The sequence below is a fragment of the Eutrigla gurnardus genome (genome assembly GCF_963514095.1).
Source record: "Eutrigla gurnardus genome assembly, chromosome: 14".
In the NCBI taxonomy this organism is placed as follows: Eukaryota; Metazoa; Chordata; class Actinopteri; order Perciformes; family Triglidae; genus Eutrigla; species Eutrigla gurnardus.
In genome coordinates, this window is record NC_139937.1 from 8,003,992 (window position 1) to 8,026,308 (window position 22,317).

The 22,317-nt window shown below is 42.3% G+C and overlaps 1 protein-coding gene across 1 annotated transcript in view; it reads right to left on the bottom strand.

Moving 5' to 3' along the window:
* Positions 1-213: 213 nt before the first annotated feature.
* The window catches only part of sntb1 (syntrophin, basic 1), a 29,817-nt gene continuing 7,713 nt past the window's right edge, over positions 214-22,317 (bottom strand). Inside the window, exons 2-8 of the mRNA XM_084027079.1 lie at positions 18,669-18,924; positions 13,219-13,336; positions 13,003-13,092; positions 10,917-11,053; positions 9,879-10,075; positions 3,463-3,692; positions 214-1,775 (exon numbers count right to left, since the gene is read on the bottom strand). Of these exons, the coding sequence (XP_083883205.1) occupies positions 1,683-1,775; positions 3,463-3,692; positions 9,879-10,075; positions 10,917-11,053; positions 13,003-13,092; positions 13,219-13,336; positions 18,669-18,924 (1,121 nt within the window). The 3' untranslated portion in view covers positions 214-1,682. The remainder of the gene's footprint in view (positions 1,776-3,462; positions 3,693-9,878; positions 10,076-10,916; positions 11,054-13,002; positions 13,093-13,218; positions 13,337-18,668; positions 18,925-22,317) is intronic.

Here is a 22,317-nt window from a genome sequence, read left to right on the forward strand (position 1 = left end):
AATACTGCAGTCTACATCAAGGTTCATTTCAGTTCTGAAAGTAGAAGAAGGGAAAAGTCTAATATCCTTCTATTAAGAACACATTTAGATTCATTTACATTTCAATATGATAGAATGAAACATTTTCATCTTCTTCTGTTGATTTGTATTTGCTGTTGATGAGAGATGAATAAACAACAAGTGAAGACAATAAAAACCAACCCACCACGTCGCTTTTGTTAAATACATGATTTATGTGCACTGTTTGAGTTAAAAACTAGACTTCGTCATTCTGAGTGACAGTACAGTAGCTGTCGAAGGCATCAGAGTATTCTACATATCAAAGCAGCCTGTACTCAAAGAGCTTCTCTTCACTTGAGGTTATCAGTAAGTGCTGGATTTTTGACTGAAAAAAAAAAAAAAAGAAGAGTGGTACAATGCCTCAGTAACTACAAAACGGTTCATGCTGATCCGTCGAGCGGGTGGAATACAATGTGTAAATCATTGTTGATTGGTGTGTGCATGGTCACTGGAGAGCAAACACAAAATACCTACTGGTTGAATATTACTGTGCTCATAACCTATTGTAAAGTAGCCATAATAGAAGTCACGCTGTTGCTGCATCCTGTGATTCTCCGTGATTACTTTTCTTTCAAAATTCTGATTCTCAGTCATCTGAAGGCACGAGGAAAGACCCGGCAGCGAGCCACGTCAAAGACAACGCCGTGTACAGGCTTGACCTGCACTTGCTGCTGCGGGAACCAAAGCTGGACTGAAGGCTCCTATTGTGGCTGCCTTGCAATCATGAAAGGCGAGGAATGCTTAATGGGGCGATTGTGGCGCCATATGATTGAAATTCAGTTTTCATAAATTCAATATTAGAAGGTAGAGATCAGTAGAGCAAATGCCGCCTGAATCAAGTTTTTTATATATATTTAAAGACATTAGACTCAGTCATACACTGAAATACTTTGACCACCTAATGGTCATAGTACGCAAGCTGCTAAACGAAAGCTGTAACATGAATTTGAGTCAGTGGTCACATTGTGGGAAACTTGATTTTCAATGATGAATGCCGACAAGACAATTCAAGAGGACGCTAACAACGACAAATGCAAAAAGTTTGTCCACAGTGTGTCAAGAGTTTTAGTGAAGAAAAATGACCAAGTAAAATTCAGAATGGCCTTTCAGAGCTAATGGCAAATAAATGATATGATTGGTAAATGGAAGGCAGTTTGCTATTACATTTTGATTCAATTAAAAGTGAATTCATCTCCTCCGTGCCGCCCATGTCCAGACCTTCCAATCCTGGACGTGACAGTAATGCCCAATCCGTGCCCCTCTGTCTGTGCTGTATATATCGTCCCTCTGCTTTTAGCCCAGTCCAGGTTTTCTTCTGTGGTTCTTCAGTCAACACTTCAGTCCCTGCAGTCCTTAAGTGAGTCCTTACCCCTCCCCCAAAATCTGTCCATTTCACTAAAAGCAAAACCCACCTGTGTTGGTTTCTCCAGTGTTTCCTTAACTTGGAGTTGGAGACCCCCCCAAAAAACGGTACATTTCCAGATGGAGGCTACATTCAGGCAGCTTGGGTCCCTGACTTTAGCAGGTTGATGTGGTATAGTACTGCATGCGGGCTGCAGAGAGGTGGAGAAACGAGGTGGATTTCTGTTTTCAAAAGAGGATGAAATGTTCCTTTAGAGAGGTCAGGCCACCAGACCCAGGCGGGAGATCTTAGCAGAGAGGAAGGAGTGGAGGATGAAGACGATGGGTTTCGGACACGAGTGGAGGTCCAGTTGCTGGAGGAGGAAGGGAAAAGAACAGAAAACAGAATAAAGCAAAAACATTACGGGAGTAAAGAGGAGAGATAAATCTGTTAAATCATCGTTAAAGAATGAGACTTAACCTATAAATTGGAGGACTGAAGTACCATTTCCAGAAAATCTATTAATGAATTATGAGTGGACCTAGATCATTACCGGTTTGCAGAAATATTGTTTATAATATTGTGATAAATGGAGTTGTTTTTAGCAGGCTGACATTGTTCAGCTAAAAGTTGTCGAGTGAAATGTCTCAACTACTTTGTGAGATTTGGCACAAGCCACGCCCCCTCAGGGTGAACCGTTACTCTGGTGTACCCTCGACTTTTCATCCCACGCTCCAAACACTTCGGTTTACAACCAAATACTTGTAAATATGACATTCTTGTCACCCTCAGTTGTACTTTGTTTTTATTGCTAATGAGCAAATATTACCATGCTAACACTCTAAACTGAGATGGTAAATATTGTACCTGCTAAGTAACATTGTCATTGTGAGCTTGTTTTGTCTTGCTGTGACACAATTAGATTTGCAGAGACCCTGCCAACTAATGACAGCATAGTCAACACTTTGAAAAAAGCCGATTCCACTTCCCACCGTTGAGCTAATGAGCCATCAGCCACATCCGCAAGTGTCCTGGGATTTTTTTTTATAAAGCCTCGTCTATGACTGTTGGGATTGAGATATTCTACAACACTAAAATCTGTTCTGCTAAGGTAGCCAACAGAGGGTTTTTGAATCAAAGCTCCAAAGTCTTTGCTTATTTGCCTTCAGCAGCATCCGAGCCGTGAAACACGTAGTGTATCTGACAGAAGTTATAAACAGAGCTGTATGCAGACTGTTATACAGACAATAATACACGTTTCCAATTCCTAAATGAGCCATAAGCCTGGAGAGTAAATATTTTAGGTTTTTAGTGTCACTTCCCCCCCCAGCATACAGAAAGTAACAGTGCTATGGCCTTATGAATGATGAAACATCGATGTTGTTTTTCTGGGGTAAAACAGTTTGTTAAAGTGCCCTGGGAGGGTAATAATAAAGAGTTACTCTAGCTCATCCTCCAACACCAACATTAATATTCATATCAGTATTGTCAAATAAAATCCAAGAGGCTAAAAATGGAAGTAATAAATAGATTATGTATTGAATTTTCAGGGTGGCCCCGGAAACACGATCCACCTGAACTCCCATCCAGGGAGCTGACTGGTGTAAACAGATTAAAACTCTCACAGTAAGTGGCAGGCAGGCTGCATTTAAAAGAAAAAGAAATACGTATGTGTGACGCATCTCTTTTATGATGAAGTGCTGTAATTTACTTTCTGCTGTGGCACTTTCTTGTACTCCCACTTGTGTGTAGCTTTATTTCCCAGAAGGCCCCCCGAAACCCCTCGAGATCGGGTATGAGCATGTTCTAGTTATTGTCCTGAGCCACCACAGCCAAGTAAGCTCGATATTGAATATTGTTTTTTAGCTGTGACCAGCAGCTCAAATAGGTCGCCCAAGGTCTGTTGGCCGATACACGAACTGACCAAAGGCACGCGTGAAAAATTGGTGTGTGGATTTGGACTCGTTAACAGCATAGCGTCTTTGTCCAAATAAGCTTCATCCTCATCTTGTTACGTTTTGTGTGCATCAAAACAAACATTTAAAACGGGAAAAACTCACAATCTCCCCCTCCTTCCCTCCAAAGTCAAGCAAGAGCATGCGAACGCCGTCGTCTGAGGACATCCTTAGCTTTTCGTAGGGGTAGGAGAGGAGCAGCCGGGGCCTGGTGGGGGTCCGAGCTCCGAGCTCCTCCCCATTCTCCCCGTCTCCAAGTTTGGGGTCAGCCAGCACAGAGAAGCCTTGTTCGTAGTGAATCACCAGCCGGCACTCCTGACTCTGGTATAGACAACCTGGAAGATTAAACACATCTTAACTTTCCATTGTCAGCCAATAAGATACTCCTGAACAAACCCTCTCGTTTTATCCTGTTAGATGACAGAATGAAGAGTTCATGTCCGAATATGAATCACCTGGCATGAGCTTTATAAAACAAGTCTTTACAACGAAAGGTAAAAGTTAGACTCTAAATCACAGACTTTTATGCAGCAGTTCATCTTATAATTCATATTGCAGACTTCAAAATGTATATTTAATCTCTGTTGGAGAAGCTTCTTTCCTCTTTACTTTAAGGGATTCAGTATGATTAATGTGACTAATGTGACTTAATGTGTTATTATGTTGCCAGGTTGGATGTTTGTACAACGTTCTTTAATATTCTTTATGATAAATATGAAAAAGATCAATGTCACTGATACGGTCATTGTTTCAAGTGGCATTCAGCTCATCAAAAACAAACATAAACTGCTTGTTTTATTCGTTTTTAATTACAGTTTGTCCCAAATCATTTATTTTGTAAAAACGTATATGACAGAAAAGTTAAACTGTGTTGATTATACGTATTGGTGTAATTTGCTGCTGTCAATGTTCTGTGGTCGGAGGTCGGCTAATTCTCAGACTAAATATTAGAGGCACCTCTAAAACAATATTAGTTAAGCTAAGTAAGTAAGTAACTGAGAGTAGATTTAGGCTCTTCTTATTAAAATATATCGTACACTTTTGCCATGTAGTCAAAGCCCAACCTTCTAACTTTTTTTAACTATATTCCCGTCTCTTCTACACGTGGAGACCAACCCTCTGAAGGCAAAGAGTCATTTAGCAGTTCTTCATCATTTGTCATCACTTTCTCTCCCGCTCTACTCACAGCATGTGTCTGCCTGAAAGCAGAGTGCGCTATCTTTATCAACTCTCCCAATTGGAGCATCACTTTCCTCTGCTTTAATGACAAACCTGTCCCGTCTCCGCACAGTGTGATCCAGCTGCATTTAGTGTTATGTTTCAGTGCCCTGACAGCCCCCCCCCCCCCCCACCCCCTCCCGCTGAAAACTTTACAGAATAAGCTCCTCTCTCTCTCTTGATGACACCTGATGTATCGAGCACAATGTTTGTCTGACAAAGAGACGGTGAGCGAGGAGTTGTTATCTTTTCATTGTTTACTGACTGCCTGAGCAGGATGTGTGTAATACAGGGAGGGGAGTGTGTGTTTGCAAGGTTGTACATATGACGTGTGTGAGTGTGTGTGTTTTAGCAATGCCTCTAAGCTGGTGAGGAAAGGGAATGTTTTTTCTATCTTGCTGACTTGTGAAGGAGTCATATAGATGCTTGAGTGTGTCTTCTCTCTCTGTGAGCTGCAGAATATCTGCATGTGTGTTTACACACAAATATATATATATATATGCTCTCTGTGTTGTGTCTTCAGTGAAACCACGCTAATCACCCGATAAACACCTAAATCCCCTCCTTGTTCTACTCTTTGGCTGAGGGCGATTATGAAACCAAGGTTGGCAAATATGTACACAGTAACACACCCACACACACACACACACACACCAGATATGGTCAAAGTCAAATAGTTATTGTGAGTTTAGATTACCCTACACAGAGTAGCACATTTGGTTGCACTGCACAGCAATGTTACCAAGTCATAAAAATGTACGCTTGGTTTCGTTATTGTTTCGATTTCTTGGCATCTCACCGGGTTCCGCACATTTGAACTTTTTTTGGAAAGCTTTTCCGTTTCCTCGCCGTTTCAGCAAAGAGATAAAATAATGAGAAAGCAGTGTCACTCTGAAATGAAACGGTTACAAACGGTGCTAAGAGGGTGGGTCATATTAGGTCGACTGCCAATTAGTAGCAGTTGTCAGCTGTGAAAAGGGGTGGTAATTAGCTGTTTAATGTGGGAGTTTACAAAGAAGCACGAGACCACCAGCATAGAGTCGGAGGCCAAATCACAGGCGCACCGATGTAAAAAAAGTCACATTTATTCATTCATGTCAACGGGTGGGGCACGGTCTCAAAAATGATAAGTGGGGCGTAGTTGTCGCGGCTTTGAAGATCAGCTGACTGACGTCCAATCATATTCATGCAGCTGGTGCACCAGTACAATCTCGTAAAATGAAGTACAAATGCTCCGCCATAAAGTTGACTTTTATGAAGCCCATAATATTCAGTTTGTTTTTTTCCATTGTTTCTTCAATTTTCTGTGACGCATTCAGATCATAGCTAGTGGTGTTGTTGTCCTGGACTGTATTATGTTGAGAGGTGTTTCTCATATTCTGCCTCATGTTTATAAATAAGTACGTTTTCTGTTGCATCTTCTGCCTCCTCACAGCATGTGCTACATTTTTGACATTTGATGTCCTTGTATTCATTATCCAGGGGGTGTACTCTATATACTGTATATTGTACATATTCTTAGATAGAGGTAGCTCAGAAGCTATGTTGGCTTCAAACGACACTCATCAGGTGAGACGTTGCGACTAGTAAGGCGCCAACAGTAGCTGTGTCGGGGGCAGAGCAGTACATTACATGTTCCTCTCCTTATCAACTGGAAAACGCACTAAAACAACACAAGTGTCTTGATAACAACTTCAGGAAATAATGTGGATAAGAGGGTCACTGTGAATCAAATAAATGAGGCTCACACACACACACACACACACACACACACACACACACACACACACACACACACACACACACACACACACACACACACACACACACAGTCAAATGCAGAGTGTAATATCCCCAGAACCCCGAAGACATCCCATTCATGATGAAAAATGAGTCTCATAATGTGTAACATTATTCTAATGATGTATAAACAATCTGGCAGAACAAACGTCTCCCAAATGGCATAACAGTTGTAAATGGGGCAAAGAGTCCCGGGTCTCTGTTGTGTTGGGGAGTGAAAATTAGACCTTGAAACTCTACTCTTTCACCTGAGAGCCTTGATCTGCATCAGAATACAACACACACACACACACACACACACACACACACACACACACACACACACACACACACACACACACACACACACACACACACACACACACACACACACACACACACACAAAGCCCTTTGAAACTGAGTGGAAAAGACAGAAGGAAGAGCAGAGAGAGGAACTGAATGAACGAGGGACATAGAGAGGCTGTGAGAGAGGAGGGAGACACTAATTACCACTAATGAGTGCAAAAGCTATAAGGTTATTACGGCACAGCATTCATGTCATTTGTTTTAAACTTATAAATCGCATTAAAAGCCAGTAAAATACTTCATATTTTGCACACACCCCCCCGTCACACCAAACTTCCAACTGAGGTAATTGTTTTAATTGCTCCAAGGCATTAAGCTGTTTACCTGTTCATTAAGGAGACCCCATCAACGTCTAAGATAATTTTACTGCTGTCACCTCTGACGACAGCATTAATGAGACGGTTGTGGGTGTGCAGCAGGAGGGCGGGGAAGCGAACATTTAAACCTCCAAACGGATAAACACACAGCTGGTTCTGAAATGATCTTTGTGTATGTAATGTATGCTTGATCTTGGACGCAGCAGTTGAGAAAACAAAGTCAACAAAAGGTTCATTTTGATTTCCTGGTTTTTTTTTTCGTGCAATAAGACTGTGCACACAACCCCTGTCGCACCATGGCGGATTTGAGGCTTTGTTTACAGATTAAACAAAAGAGAACCACCATTAATTAGTGAGCTTTACCCGTGCTGGGAATATAAGGCACGGTAGCTAAACTAAGGTGACCAACAGCTGGCTGTAGCTTAAAGAGCAACTGCAAGAAAGCAAATTAAAGCCCTTTTTCTTAAAGTGCTCAAAAAGAATCAGTGATACCATGACAACTGCACCAAATCCATCTGCTAGATCTACTGATATACATGAAACAATATATAGTCTGTGATTATTGACTCTTGATAGGTTGACTAAGAGTCCAGTGAAGTGAGACAAGCAATAGAAGACGGGGACAAACATAAGCAGGGTTTGAACCTGGGGGACAACAACTAATTGTTTAAACATCAATATAACCTTTGAAAAGTTTGAGTCACCTTGGGCTTAATAATAACAGAATGACTGCAGGCCAAGCGCCTGTGAAATTTGATTTTGGAGTCAAACAAATGACTTTCCCTTTTTAAAGACCCTCTAAGAATGGCCCGCTGCCCATCGAGTGATTGAGAGTTAATCTATCTTCAGAGCAAATCTTTATCACGGGCCTTGACAGCGAATAAACCATCACAATGATTTATCAGAATGTAACAGATGAAAAGATGACAAGGTCAGTGCGACGACGACTCAGGTGGCAACTGCTGAAAAATGAGTGAATGCGCTTTGTATGCATTATCACACTCCTTCTTGGGGAAGTGTAAATTACTTTTCTACTCCCATAACAAGAAAGCGAGGGCTCGGTGCTAACATCAATCTGTTTCAGGAAAAGTGAGGGGATCCATTTCGGACAGAAAATTCATTTCTGAGCAAAACAGATTCAAAATCATTCTCATCTTTCTCCATTCTTCTGACCTGCGTCGTTGACCTATATCCTAAATATAAAACTATATTTTCACCCAGTGTAGCAGCATGGCTCGATGGAGGTGATGTCAGTCTGTCAGTCCAAATACCTCAAAAACTACTGAGTTGATTGTCTTGACATATTGTACAGACATTCATAGTCCCCAGAGGATGAATACTAGCTACTAACATGGCTGTAGAAATTAACAACAGATCAACGGACCTTTGTGAATCATTTCAACATCTTTGATCTTATTGTTTTGCCGCGTCTTTACTGCTTTGGTTCTCATCAGCGTTGCTTTCTGATGCAGCAGGTGGTGTTTTTGCTTTAAAAATCCTCCATATGCTTCCTTTCCAAAATCAAAAGGCAAACAGCGAAAGCTATAGCTATATCAAGTCGTGTGCCAGTCTGTGAAGTGCAGTGTAGCATTAGGCATTTAATCCATGCAAAAAAATGATAATCAATGCTTATGCTGCTCCATATCTGCTCCCTGAAGTGGCCATAGATGATCAGTTAACACAAGTTTGAAAGGCACAGATGTGGTTCACTTATCCCAGCTCATTAGACCTCTGCTCAAGTTGATGGTGGGAAGACAATTACATGCAGTCATTGGGTGCCATGCGCCAACAAGAACGATTAAAGGTGTAATATTCACAAAGCTCTTAATAAGGACGATGCTCATCAAACACAGTCTGCACAATCCCACACACCACAGTGAAGAGCTGTAATCATCCAAAATAAGTGAAATTACCTGTGTGGGTGTACCATATGTGTGCAGGGCCCTTCATTTCCATCTGCTTAAGCTAGACTGTGTCAATACTTAGAGTTTATTAGAATAGTTATGCAATTAAATGTCCTTTAAGATTCAAATGCCCTCACTGACCACCGTGACACACAAAATGCGATTATTATCGAACACCTTGGGAGTGTGACATTCAAACGGAGCTCTGCAGGTGCCAACGAAGCCTTGCTATGCCAACCGCAGCGTAGCGCCTGGATTAGTGGGTGGGGATGGCATTTAGGAGACAAAACACCGATGACAAAAATGTAGTGTTATAGTGGTGTATCATTGGCTGCTGGAAACATGCAGTTTCATATATGAGTGGAGGAACTTTATTTAGCACAGTGCTATCATAGATGTAGAGAGTAGGGGGACCCGGGGGAGACGTGCAGTTCCCAGGACATTATGTGCTTAGAGGGAGATGGAGAGAGAGAGAGAGAGAGAGAGAGAGAGTGAGAGAGAGTGGGAGAGAGAGAGAGAGAGAGGGAGATAGAGAGAGAGAGAGGGAAAGAGGGAAAGAGGGAGGGTATTCTGTTGGAATTCCCTGGACGGCCCCGAACCCTAAGCCAAATAACACACACACACACGTACGCACACGCACACTAGAATAGCATTCCTTTCTATAAATAGCACATGCTTTGTCCACATCTTCCATATGGCTGTCAAATTATATCACCAACCCTCTCCTATCTCAGTGTATAGATACATTTTCTCTTTTATTTGACCTCAGGCAGTGGAACTCTTAAGTCTCCCTGAACACGTCTGAGGATGCGTCACTCCGCTCCACACGCAGCTACGTGTTTGTGTGAGTCCCCGTCTTTCGTCATAGCGTGACGTGTGTTTTTAAAGGTCTTTGGAGTTATCCAAATGTTTATGTGTTACGTATTAAGCACTCACTCGTCGTGACTTCTCGGATCATCTCGGCCGAGGCGTGACATCCGTTGACTATGTGTCTGGTCCACAGGGAGAGATCCTTGGTAGTCTCGGCCCGAAACAGATGAGTCTCGATGCCGAGTCGCGTCCCAGTCCGAGTGGCGAAAAACAGTTCCGTGCCAGAGTGAGGCGACCCCCGGTCAGGGCCGGAGTGGACCAGACTGGATAAACACACACACATAAACCGTCATGTAGTTTACGGAGGGGAGAAGACATTTCTGTCATTATAACAAAGAACATTTCTTTGATGATAACACTTTCTTGTGACATTTTTCCCCCTCGTTTAGGAGTTTTCACACCAAAACAATCGCATCTCGAGCAGAGTTACATAACTGCAGGTGGTCAAAACCATTATCAAAGCGCAGATTTGTTGTTTACTGAGCCAACAGAGGCATGAAACAAAAGACACATCAAAAAGCTTTGCAAAATGGCTTCAAAAGCAACAACACTAATGCTAAGTCTGAAATCAAAGGGATGGCAGTGTTGGTTCACCACCTTGGTCTATTCCATGGATTGCTATGAAACCCAATTACTGACGTTGATCCCTAAACTTCATCATCGAGCGACAACAATTAATTTTTTAGCTAAACTTGTTGAAACAAAGTTGTAACTAAAAGCATCGTTGTGCTCTTTGAAGAGACACACTGGTGGCTCTTTGAGGCAATTGGGGGTCTATTATATTGGGAAGAGTGAATGAGTGAATGAGGGGCTCACAATGAAAATGCTAACATGCTGGTGTTTTGTGTTGTTTAACATATTCAGCGTCCTGATTTAACAGATTAACATGCTTAGCAAAAATGAGCTAAATGTTGCTAAAATAGAGTGGTATTGTAGTTTGGCCTATTGTTTGCCATGGTGTTGAAGGAATACCATTGTTTTATAGATATCACATTTAGTAATGCTTTTAGAATCATTACTGTAACAATAGTTTCCATAAAATGTTGTAATATTTCATGGTGTGACTGGCGTGTGTGTGTATGTGTGATGTCTAGGTGGACCTACCGCGTTGCTAAAAGTGGATATGTGTGTGCAGGACTCTGCCAGGCCTCCTTGCCTAGCGGTAGACTCTCATAGAGCAGAAGGTCTTTCTCTGTCACCATCATCAGCACCGGCTTCCAGCTCTGCTTCTCGCTCTCTGTCTGCAACACAAACACATCAGCAATGAGACAGGGAAGGTTGTATCCATCATTCATCCAGTTTGTATAACCGCTCATCCTGCGCGGGGTCATCAGGCATCTGCTGTATTGAGATGGAAAAAAAAAAAAAACATTTCAACAAAAAAGCTGTTAAGTGCACAAATTACCAGAGCCTGAAGTAATAACTTAAAAAATGATTACCAAGTCAGATCAGCAGCCCAGAAAAGTATCAAGCATTCATTTTTTAGAATAATAACAGGTCTTTGTGGGGCTGTAAAAGATAAATTAATTGAACCAATCAATACAAGGCTGCTCATGCTGAATTTGAATCAAGCAAACCTTAATAAATCAGATGCAGCAGGATTTGATGTTGCTATGCCCTCTTATATTTGTGACAGATACTGACATCGTTAGATGAAAGTCAGTATTTCATCAGTATTACCAATGGTGGTTTGCCTGTGAGCTGGCTTCATGGGACTAATGCAGTGTCAGAGAGAGGGATAGTGTGCATGTTTAATATGTAAAAGACTCAAAGTATTCTGCGTATAGACCAGTCTTCAACTCTTTCCATCCGTCTCTCGGTCATATTTCACGTCACAACGCTCCAAAAATGATCTCATATGATCTGTTACAAAGCTGCTCTACACCTTCACTAGGAATGTGTTCCTTCACTGTGTTGGGTGTAACCAGTGGGGAAGAGGGTAGAAATAAAGATGGCTGGTATGCAGGTGCAGGTACACTTTCTATGCATTCTGTGCCCCCTCGCCCACCCGTCACTCCTAACGAGCAAACACAGAACACACACTGTTAATCTCTTAACTTGGAGCACGCACACACACACACACACACACACACACACACACACACACACACACACACACACACACACACACACACACACACACCCCTGTATTTCATTTCACAATGCTCCATAACTATTCTCATTATAAGCGCTTATCTGCAGCCCAGCCGTGGAATCCTAAGCTGCTCTTTGAATTTCTGCCTCAGCCAATCATATCGCGGGATTTAAAGGGTCATGGGTCAGCTTATTAACATAGTGAGAATATGTTGCTAAGTAACAGTATTGTACTGCATTTGAGGGATCAAATACTGGAACTAAATTATACAGGTATGGATGTGTGTGTGTGTGTGTGTGTGTGTGTGTGTGTGTGTGTGTGTGTGTGTGTGTGTGTGTAATGTCTATATGTTTGCACATGTGTTTGTGCCTTTGTATGAAAAAAGAGAATGAAGCTTTACCTGTGTGTGTACATGCTTAGGGATTTCAAAGAAGTGTGCAGGTCTTTGTAAAGCAGATATTCACAATGCAAACACACACACACACACACACACACACACACACACACACACTTGCTATTCTATACTCTGATTGCCATAATGCGCCTCTGAGCTCAGAGAAAATCAAAACCTAATTCTAACCTTAACCCTGTTGTTATTATTAGATAAGCAGAAAATAAAAATAAATATTTAAATGCAATTAATCAATGAATAAATAAGACAGAAGTGATGCACCTTAAAAACAAGATGTGAAAAATCTGTACCACATATCTTCTATCATGTCATGTTTCACAGCTGTGGACACAAAATAATATATGCTAAAATCCAGTTTTAATCTTTAAACATTTCTTTGAAGATGAAAGTATGTGCCCTAATTTTCCCAAAATGCCCCCACCTTTGAGGCGTAGAACTGCTCCTCACAAAGAGCACATGAAGCTACACACCATAGTCACAACATGATAATAAGAGGGAAGGTACCCCATTAAAATGTGAGAAATCTAGAAGCATGGATGTCACACACACACACACACACACACACACACACACACACACACACACACACACACACACACACACACACACACACACACACACACACACACACACACACACACACACACACACACACACACACACACACACACACACTCTCCTACCTTCCCTGCCAGCCATCCCAGGTGTCGTATCTCTTTGCTGCCAGCGACCCCCGTCTTGGCTGTGTTCTGGATGACCTCTGCCAGCGCCCGCTGTGGTGGGAAGATCGTTCAGGACGCATTAGATTCAGAGCATCCAATCATGGCCGCTTCATCGAAATATCTAATTCTAATACGTAGATGAGAATTCCCTGTTAATCAGTGAAATCAAAGGAATACCTGTGTCAGCGTGGATGTGACGGAGTGCATGGCAGAGAACCAGGACAGAGCAGATGGTTGGTCTGAGCACCGCAGCACCACAGTGTGCCTGGCGTCGGGGGAGTGCAGCTCCAGTTGTCTGGAGGAGGAGATAAGAAAAGTTAAAACAGCTTTAACCTCTCTTTTATCGTTGGCCTTTTGTGCTTCACAGCCGTGGATGAATAAATTCATTTGTGAATATTGAAAATGTATCGCTAGCCTTATCGGGCAGACCCAATTGGACTCAATTTAATCCCAAGTCAGTTTTAGAAACCAAATGTAATCCATTCCAGTCTCAGCAGATGCTCGTTTGTCTCATCCACTTGAAAGTGGGCACTCGGTCAGAACAATGACATAAAGTGCATTGAAATTTGAGTTTATTCGCTTCAATTCAAAATATGAAACAGACATTGCTCACGCATCCTCCGCGGGCCGCACGACACAGTGCTGTCTTCCCGCTACAGCTAATCTCCTTGAATCATAGGGGAGTATTTCTAGGCTCCAGAGAAATGGATTTGTGGGATGCTTCTCGATCTCATTGAACGTCTCTTTGATTGTGTGCTCAATGAATATGAATTTAAAAAAGGCGCAGGTTGCAGCCTTTAGAGAGCACAAAGCAGTGCACTTCATGTTGTAGCATCCGAACCATGTGGGGGTGTTCGTCTCGGTGAAGGAAAGGACGACAAGACGTGGTAAACGATTGTTCAGTGTGTGCCTCATGCTGAGATTTGGCCACGAGTTTACCACCGACTCTGAACGTGTTTAGCATCTCTGTTCGCTGCACTTCATTGTCCACGTGCTACCAGTGGTTGAAATTAGCAACTACTCCAAAACCAGGGTGGCTTCAACTCTGCAAACATGCTTTCTTTGCAGCTTTCTTTATTTATGCAGTATACACTCGGGACCTGGAAAAGCCCCTCGTGAATGTGATGAATCCGCTCTTCCATCAAACCCCCGGAGGAGGGAGAGACCGTCTAGATCTGCTCCAGGTGTTTCTCTGGGTTAAAAATAGAAAATGCTGCCTGTAAAATGCAAGTTGATTAGGGACAGGCCAGGGGGAGGGCAGAGAGGGGAGGAAGAGGAGGCCAGATGTGCGTTTGATAAAGGAGGTTCTTTAAGGAGGGTGTTTGTTTCAGCAACAAACGGACCGAGAGGAGGCATTATCTGCCATTTTCTGGCCAAGACGTGGTCTGGCTCGGGGGCTAAATTACCCATTTCTTGCATGCATGACACAATGCATTAACATGGGGGATCACTGGGAGAACAGCACATTGACTGCATGACCCAGAGATATACTTGGAATTATATAAATCCTGCCTGAATGAAGATCAATCTCTTACTTGATCAAAGGGTAGTTGTTCTCACAGGATTAGCACTATATATAGCAAATATGTATTCAAGCTTAATGCTGTAGGTCTGTTCCAGCATACAGATTCTGCAGCGCATGAACTCTGCATGAATGAACTCCGTTTGCACACAACATTTGCATGAAAGAAATGTTTGAGAGGCAAAATATCCGAAAAACATCCATGAAAAATACAGATATAGCAAAACAAGCGGTGTGTCACGGATGACCACAGAGAACAACAACACATGATTGGATTTCCATCAAATTGATTGTTTTGGCACACCCCTGCCTTAAATCCAGATGACTCAACATGGAGGAATGGTTGCTGCACACATACAACAGGCTTCGTTCAGAGCTGGTTTTATGTTTCAAGTCTCAAGTTTTGGAAAGTCTTTCATGGCAATTCTTCATGACCACGTTGTAGTCAGCTGCAGGTACGCTACAATCTATGCAACCTTTTTTTTTACATAAGCAATGCATTGCCCTCATAATTTGAATTGTTAGGTTGTGCTGCCTGTTGCTGTATTATTAATTAATTTACTTAGAAGTCAAAACTAGATGCTGGTCTTGAATGTTTTTTTTGTTGTTGTTGCTTTCATGGAAGTAGAGATAAAGGCTTTCCTATTATTTTAAAGCTATTACTTCCTCTTTGTAGGGTGACGCTTTATGCTTCATGTTTAGTACACAAACTTTAAGTAAACCTTCTCTCTCACTAACTATCTCGTAACACTGATCATTTTTATGTCCATGTGGTTATATGGCAGCATTTGACTACCTTTACAGCTCTCTGTGTACAGTTGCATGGAAGGATAGCCATCCCATCTGGGCCTGTTATTTTAGTGGATTGAGGAATTGGCAGCATTGTTCCTTGGACATTTAGCTGTAACGTGAGTGACCACTCGCTGCTCTTGGCCATACTGCTCTGATTCAGAATGAACGTCTCCACGTTTGCTTTATGAATCCTCCACATAGTTTCACTTTACAGATGTTGCAATCCCAGTCTTTCACTAACTCGAATGAATATCTAATTTTGCCACACAGGTTAACTGTAAAATGCCATTTGACCGTGACTCTTGGACTTCCTCCTGGCTACGTGAGCTGCAGATTTTTCAGGTAAAATATGCAATGACACACGGATTACAAAAAGGTACTCTGCTTTGATGATTATTTATGAGGTCAGCAGGAGGCATAAGGGTACTCGAGTGAGAGGTTATCTACTTATATAGTATGCAGGCACACACCTGACCTACAGTAGCTGAGAATAGGACTCAAGGTGTTAAGTCCTCATCCTTTAAAAACATATCAAGGTGAAACAGAGATGCTGTTGAAAAACGGTCAAGCTGTGAGGAACCATGCTGGTTCTGCCAGGAGTCATTTCCTCCTTTTACAAAGCCATGCATGTTTATATCCAAGTCTCGCACATTCACACCGCAGGCTTTTCAATGAGGTCTCTGTAATGACACAGATTAATAGTGAAAGAATAGTGAAGATATAGTTCATCCATTTTAGGAACAAATTCCCTTTCTTCTCTTGTCTCTTTTCATCTCTCCCTTCTCCTTTTCCTTATCTTTGCTCATCTCCGCCTTTCCTGTTCTTTCTCAATTTATTTCCCTTTTCTACTCCGCCCCTCCTCACTTCCTCTCATCCTGTGTCTTCTCATAACATTTTTAATCCATACTATAAATGATAAGAGTGTAATCCTGTCATTGTTTAATTGAATCTGTCACCAATCTCCCAAAAGGTTTGATTTCGTATGCCCTTTTACAGTCTGTTACAGCAAGGTGAGGGCAATGTCTTCAGAGCCTTACAAAGTAAAAATAAAAACCGAGTCTTGCATGCTCTTCTCCCTAACTTTTACTTTCCTTGTCTTTTATCATCTCTTCACATTTATGTACGTGCTCTGCCTTTTCTCAAAGCATTCCTGTCTGTCCTCTCAGGCTTCTACGCAGTTTAAACAGCATCTGCTGAAATAAAGGGAGAAACCCTCAGAGGGAAGCAACAATGCACTGAGACAAGTATAAAAAGATAAACCAGACTTCGCTGTCACTTAACATAAAGCCTCTTAAACCATTTCAGCTCTGAAACCCAAAATAAGAAAAACAGAGTAGGTTTAGTCCTTCGTGCCCTGCCAACTTTATCTGATGCTCATTTAAACACTGCGAGGCTGAGAACTTTTCAGCACAAATGTGGGTTTCATGGAAAAGAAAAACAAGCCAGATTCAACTTGGGTGCCCTTCCATTTAAACATTTACTAAATATTTACATGTGAGTCAAAGGGGGATTTATTCTGGCTGGCAGGATGAAGAAGGACCTTGATGAAAAGAAAAAAAACACACACTGGTCAAGGTAAATTTGGCCAGCTTTGTCAAACCATAAAACACTGTGTTATCTGTGGAAAGCAAAAACTCACCTTGTGACAAGATGAGTTATTGACCCCAATTCCTTGTATAACTGCTGGCCAATAAAGTCAAAGCTATGACCAACAAAGTCAATGTTCAACTCTATTGGGCTCTTTAAAGGTTTAATACTTAATCAGTCCCCTGAATGTGGATCCTGCTTTGAAAAGCAGATCTCGACGCAGAGATCTCAATGTAGTTGGACATTTTGAAGAATACACTTTCTGCCTGCATCCAGTCTTCATGAAAAGATAGGCTAATTAAGCTTAGCATCAGAAAGGAGAGTGTAAGTAATTGTTCCTTTAAGATCTTCAAAAAGATGCTTCGTAAAAAAAAAGAAAAAAGGCAAGAAAAGATCTACATAATGTGATCCAGGTCATCATTTGAAGTTTTCAAATCTAAATCTCGAACAGAGAACCGTCTGCCATCTGTGGATGGCGTCCTCATTTTTCATTTTGTTTACACCTATTTCTTTATTGACTGTTTGTGCGTGTTAGCATTTACATTTTACACTCGCAGCGATGAGCTGCCTAACGTCGTCTATACAGACGGAGGGACTTTGAAGTCACCGCTCGCTGATACGACTTGACTTTCATGTTGCCTCAATTGTCTGGAGCTTTGAAGTTTAGTGAGGTTCAACTATCTCACACTTTTCCAAAAAAACATACATATGCAGAGGACGCACACGAGTGGAGGGACGCAAGGATGGAGAGTCGCTGAGGAGTGTAGAGAGAGAGAGAAAAGGGAAATAAATCAAGAGGGGCAATAATGGGAAGAGGGTGGAGTAAGAAGGAGAGAATTGATTAAACAGAGAAAGTTGGCAACACAGAGCAGCAAGGGAAAGAAAGGAGAGGACAGCGAGGAGACAAAAGGGATGGAAAAACACAAACAAGTAGGAAAGAGTGGAAAAACACCAGAGAGACAGCGACGGCAAAACAAAAAGCCAAGCAGGAAAGAGAGACAACATGGTGAGAAGAGAGAAACAGAGAGCACACTTCCACAGGCTGGGATACCAAACATGTTGAAACAGTAAATCTCTGTCTGCCCCCATGCTGTTTGATTGGGCCATTGTCATATTAGCAACCAATTAACTTGATGGCACCTCCTAACGGACCCCCCCCCCCCCCCGCTGACCGAGAATGATCAGAGTCATTTCAAATGTCTGTCTTTAAGAAAAACGGACTAAAACAGAGACAACAGTGTTGGGTAATCCCTTCAGGATAGCAGAAGGCGGCTTCAGACACAGCGGGAAGACGTTTCCATTCTCTCTGATTTTCCTTTGGGTCGTTAAGGTGATCATCTTTTGGGTGGTTTTGAAGTTGAACTTTGGAGCGTGACGATATCGAAGCAAAGCCTCTGAGCTAGTTTAGACAGTTAGTCATATTCTGTATTTTCTAAATAGTGTACTTTAACATCAAAACCAACAACCTGGCTGTCGGTCTGTCGATACTTACACCCACTGGTTCCTACCGAAGATGTAAATCTTTAAAAACATTGAGTTGAGTTAGCTGCCTGAACTTTGTGAATTAATCCATGAACCATTAGTCATTAGTCAGCCAACAAAGAAGAGGAGCAGACAGATAATATATAACAGAGGCTGAAAATGAAGAAGCTCCCTCAGCTCAAGAATGAGGATACGTGTGTGTGTGTGTGTGTGTGTGTGTGTGTGTGTTTGTCTCACCACCTACCTGTTCTCGGGGTCTGGCGTGGTCATGGCTCGAGTTACGCAACACATCTTGAGTGGAATGCACCTCCTGTCGCCCTGCAGAGACAGGGAGGGTTGGGTGGGAGAGCTGGGAAGCTCAGATGAGGAGGAGGAGGAGGAGGACGAGGTGATGGTGGGGCTGCCGAGACGAGGAGACTCCGGAGGGGGGGTTTCCCAGCCGATCTCTGACACGGGGGAGCCCTTTTTGACGTACGGCGTGGCCTCGCGCATGTACTTCACTGGGCAGAAAATGAAGACAGAGATTTTCAGAATACAGAGAGACATGGAAGTAGCACACTTTCACTTTATTTTGCAAATTAATCTGCATCATTATGTATTTATACTTATTCATGTGATGCACCTATATAACACAACTGCCCAAATTATATCAAAAAGGCAAAACAATCACATTAATAGAATTCTCTCTGCATCGTCGTTGTTTTAACATCATTTAACACAGAGGCCAATTCATATCTAGAGTAGAATCTTTGTTTGATGTCTTTTGTTGTGGACCACATTCACAATATCAGACACGACAGTTCTGATTAATAAAGGCTCACACTGATGAAGATAGCTCGTCTCTGTAACAGGATGTGGGGACAGGCAGCAGAAATAGAAACGGTTTCATTATCAGTGTAATCTCTGTGTAGAAATGACGCTTGAACTCAAGAAGTGTATGTATTCTGTTCGATAGCTGGTTCAGGTTCGCATGAAAGAGTGTGTGTTCTTTAAGTCCATCATTAACATCAGAATACATTAGTGTACAGCTTGTTGCACGCGCATGAAACGGCTTGTCAGACAGCAGGAAACGCGGTTGATCGAGTGATTAATTTCCGATGAGCTGGCACAGTTGGCCGCTCTCTGCTGTCAATTTGAAATGATCTCAGCAAATGTCACAATGCTGATAGCCAGAAACAGACTCGGGGTGTAATGAACTCATGCTGTTAACCGCGCTGATGATTCACACCCCGTGTTTGCTGCTACAGGCAGAGGCACGGCCCCCCAAAAAACACTGAACTATAACCCCACAGCCTCAAACACTTTCCTGATATGACAGCCACACGGAGCTGATGCTGCACCTCAGACGCCCCCGTCTCCAACTGGTGAAAACAGAACGCTTTACTTGTAAATGTCAAACTCCATCAGTAGCTTGACAAGTATTTTGAATTCCCCGTGTTTTTAGGATTGAGGCGCAAAGAGAAGACGGGACACATGTTTCAGTGAAAGACGGAAATAGAGAGGCAGAGATAAAGTGGCTGCTCAGCACGCTTTTCTACGTCCTGAGTGTTCTGAATCCTCGGTATGCCCTGGATGTTTAATTGGCATATCCCACTGTACAAGCGCGTATAATTGGCATATGGCTGGTGGCATTTGTAATCCAGCAAGTGAACTATTCTTGGAAGAAGCACGACGGACCCCTGTGAGACTTTTGTAACGAGCCTCACTGCCAAACCTGTAGAGGAGAGATGACAGGCTGACACATCACACGGAGGAGGTGACGGGGGTGATGCAGCGAGACTGTCCTCAACGGACCTGCGGCGACGACGTGATCCAATTACGCGGCGGGATAACCCACACAGCGTAATCAGATTAGAGCACTGAGAAATCCATTTGTTAAAATGCATCGCAACAAGGTACAATACGAGTAAATTCAATAGACGGGGAAGATCCAATCGGCCGCAGCTTGATGATGACAACCGTGTCTTGTCATGTTTGTTAAGAGCCGTGCATTAATGAGGCTGCAGTGACACGAAGGCACACATAGGACGAGGTTTTCAAATTTGAGGTAGACTTAGTACAAAGATATTCACCAACAGTGTCTGACGCATCTTCTGTGATGCAAAGCATGACGAAGCTGCAAGGGAACGCGACAAATACCTTAGATCTCCCAAGTGTGTGTACGTATATGTGTGTGTGTGTGTGTGCATGTTTACCAGTAAGCATTTTATAAGACTGCCGTTATCAAATGGACTTCTTCATTTTATGATGATGGAAAACAGTAGCAAACATAGTCAGTTAAATGATTAACTGATCATTGAACGTAAAGCTTTGCTAAGCTTAATTTATAGTTATAGTTAATGAAAGAACATTGAGTTGCCTTTCGGAATATAAATAATGCATGATGCAACATAACAAGTACAATACATCTGTCTCGTGTTGCAGGGGTGCTATCAAAGGGAGAAATCTGCCACTGAATTATAAATCAAAACCTTCCGACTCCAGAGGACTCCCATTAACTTCTTGCATCGACTATAAATCTGGCGTGAGACTTTGCATGGCCTCGTTTGATACTAACTAAGGGACAGAGCAAAAACAGGATGAAAAGTAGCACTGAAACAATTAACGTCACAATCCCATTGATAACGATGTCGTCTATAATTGATTAGATGTTTGAGTAATTTATCAAGCAAAAATTACAAATGCTGGTTTCAGGATGTAAAATGTTGTGCTTTTCTCTGCTTTATTTCACTGTCATTCTAATTTCTTTAGGTTTTGGAATCTTGGTCGGACAAAGCAGGCAGTTTGAAGAACATTTTAAAGCAGTAATCAATGAATTAATACTAATAAATGATCATTAGTGGCAGGTCTAATCAGGACAAAGGCATTTTATAGGCTTGGGTTATTTACAGTCCACTTTGCGAGCCGACTAAACTGAAAATAAATCAAATGCAGCTATTACACAAACATAATGTTTAGTGGGTGATTTGTCTTCAGCTAACATTTACAGTGGGAGTCTGGAGGGAGGAAATGTAAACTCATGGACCAGCGTCACTGCGCCCAGAAATAGAGCTGTAACTGTTTCCACCGGAGGGGAAAATAAATGGGGTGGAGTCCGTGTGATCATTACACTGGAAGTGTTTAAATGTGTGTTCATTCCCTTGCGTCGTATTTCTATTCCATTACAGCAGCAACGTGGCCAGCTCTGCAAAATAACCTCAAAAGCACGATAAGAACTTGGAAGAGGATGGGGCTCACGCTGCTCGGGGCTTCATTTAAAAGCAGCAGTTACGTAAGTCAAACCAAGAGATCCACAATCCAAATGCCCTTCCCCATCTGTCTGATTTAAGTTTTCCATTTTTTTTGGCTGGCGCTCGAGACGAAGTGAGAGCACGCACACACAGACGCAACTGACTCTCTCTCTCCCCCCCATTGTGACTCCCACTCTCCACTTCGTTTAGAAACAGTGGCTTGCTGTTAGTTGCGATGCAGATGTCTGAATGGTTATGCTTCACCAAAGACCAGCTGTTCAACTCACCGTTAAAAAAAAAAAAAAAAAATGCGTCCATTCATGATTATTTAAAAAGCGGTCACTGATTTTACAACTGCACTCAGCCCCGTTCACTTGCTCATTTTCCATTGAGGCAGTTCACTTCTTCACAAGTGTTCAGTTACACAAGAATACGCACACGCTCACATTCCTCAACATGCACGTTTGTGCACACACTCCGCTCTGTACCACAAGGTGTAATTACTATATCAGCTTAATTGTGCTTTTTTTCACTTAATGGTCCTTAACAGTATTTAATGAGGTCCCAAGTCATCAGGCTTTCTACCATATGCCTAATATGGGGATTTGTATTTGGTGAGAAAACGCACTAAAGGGGAAAAAAGAAAGCGTCTCTCATTAAGCC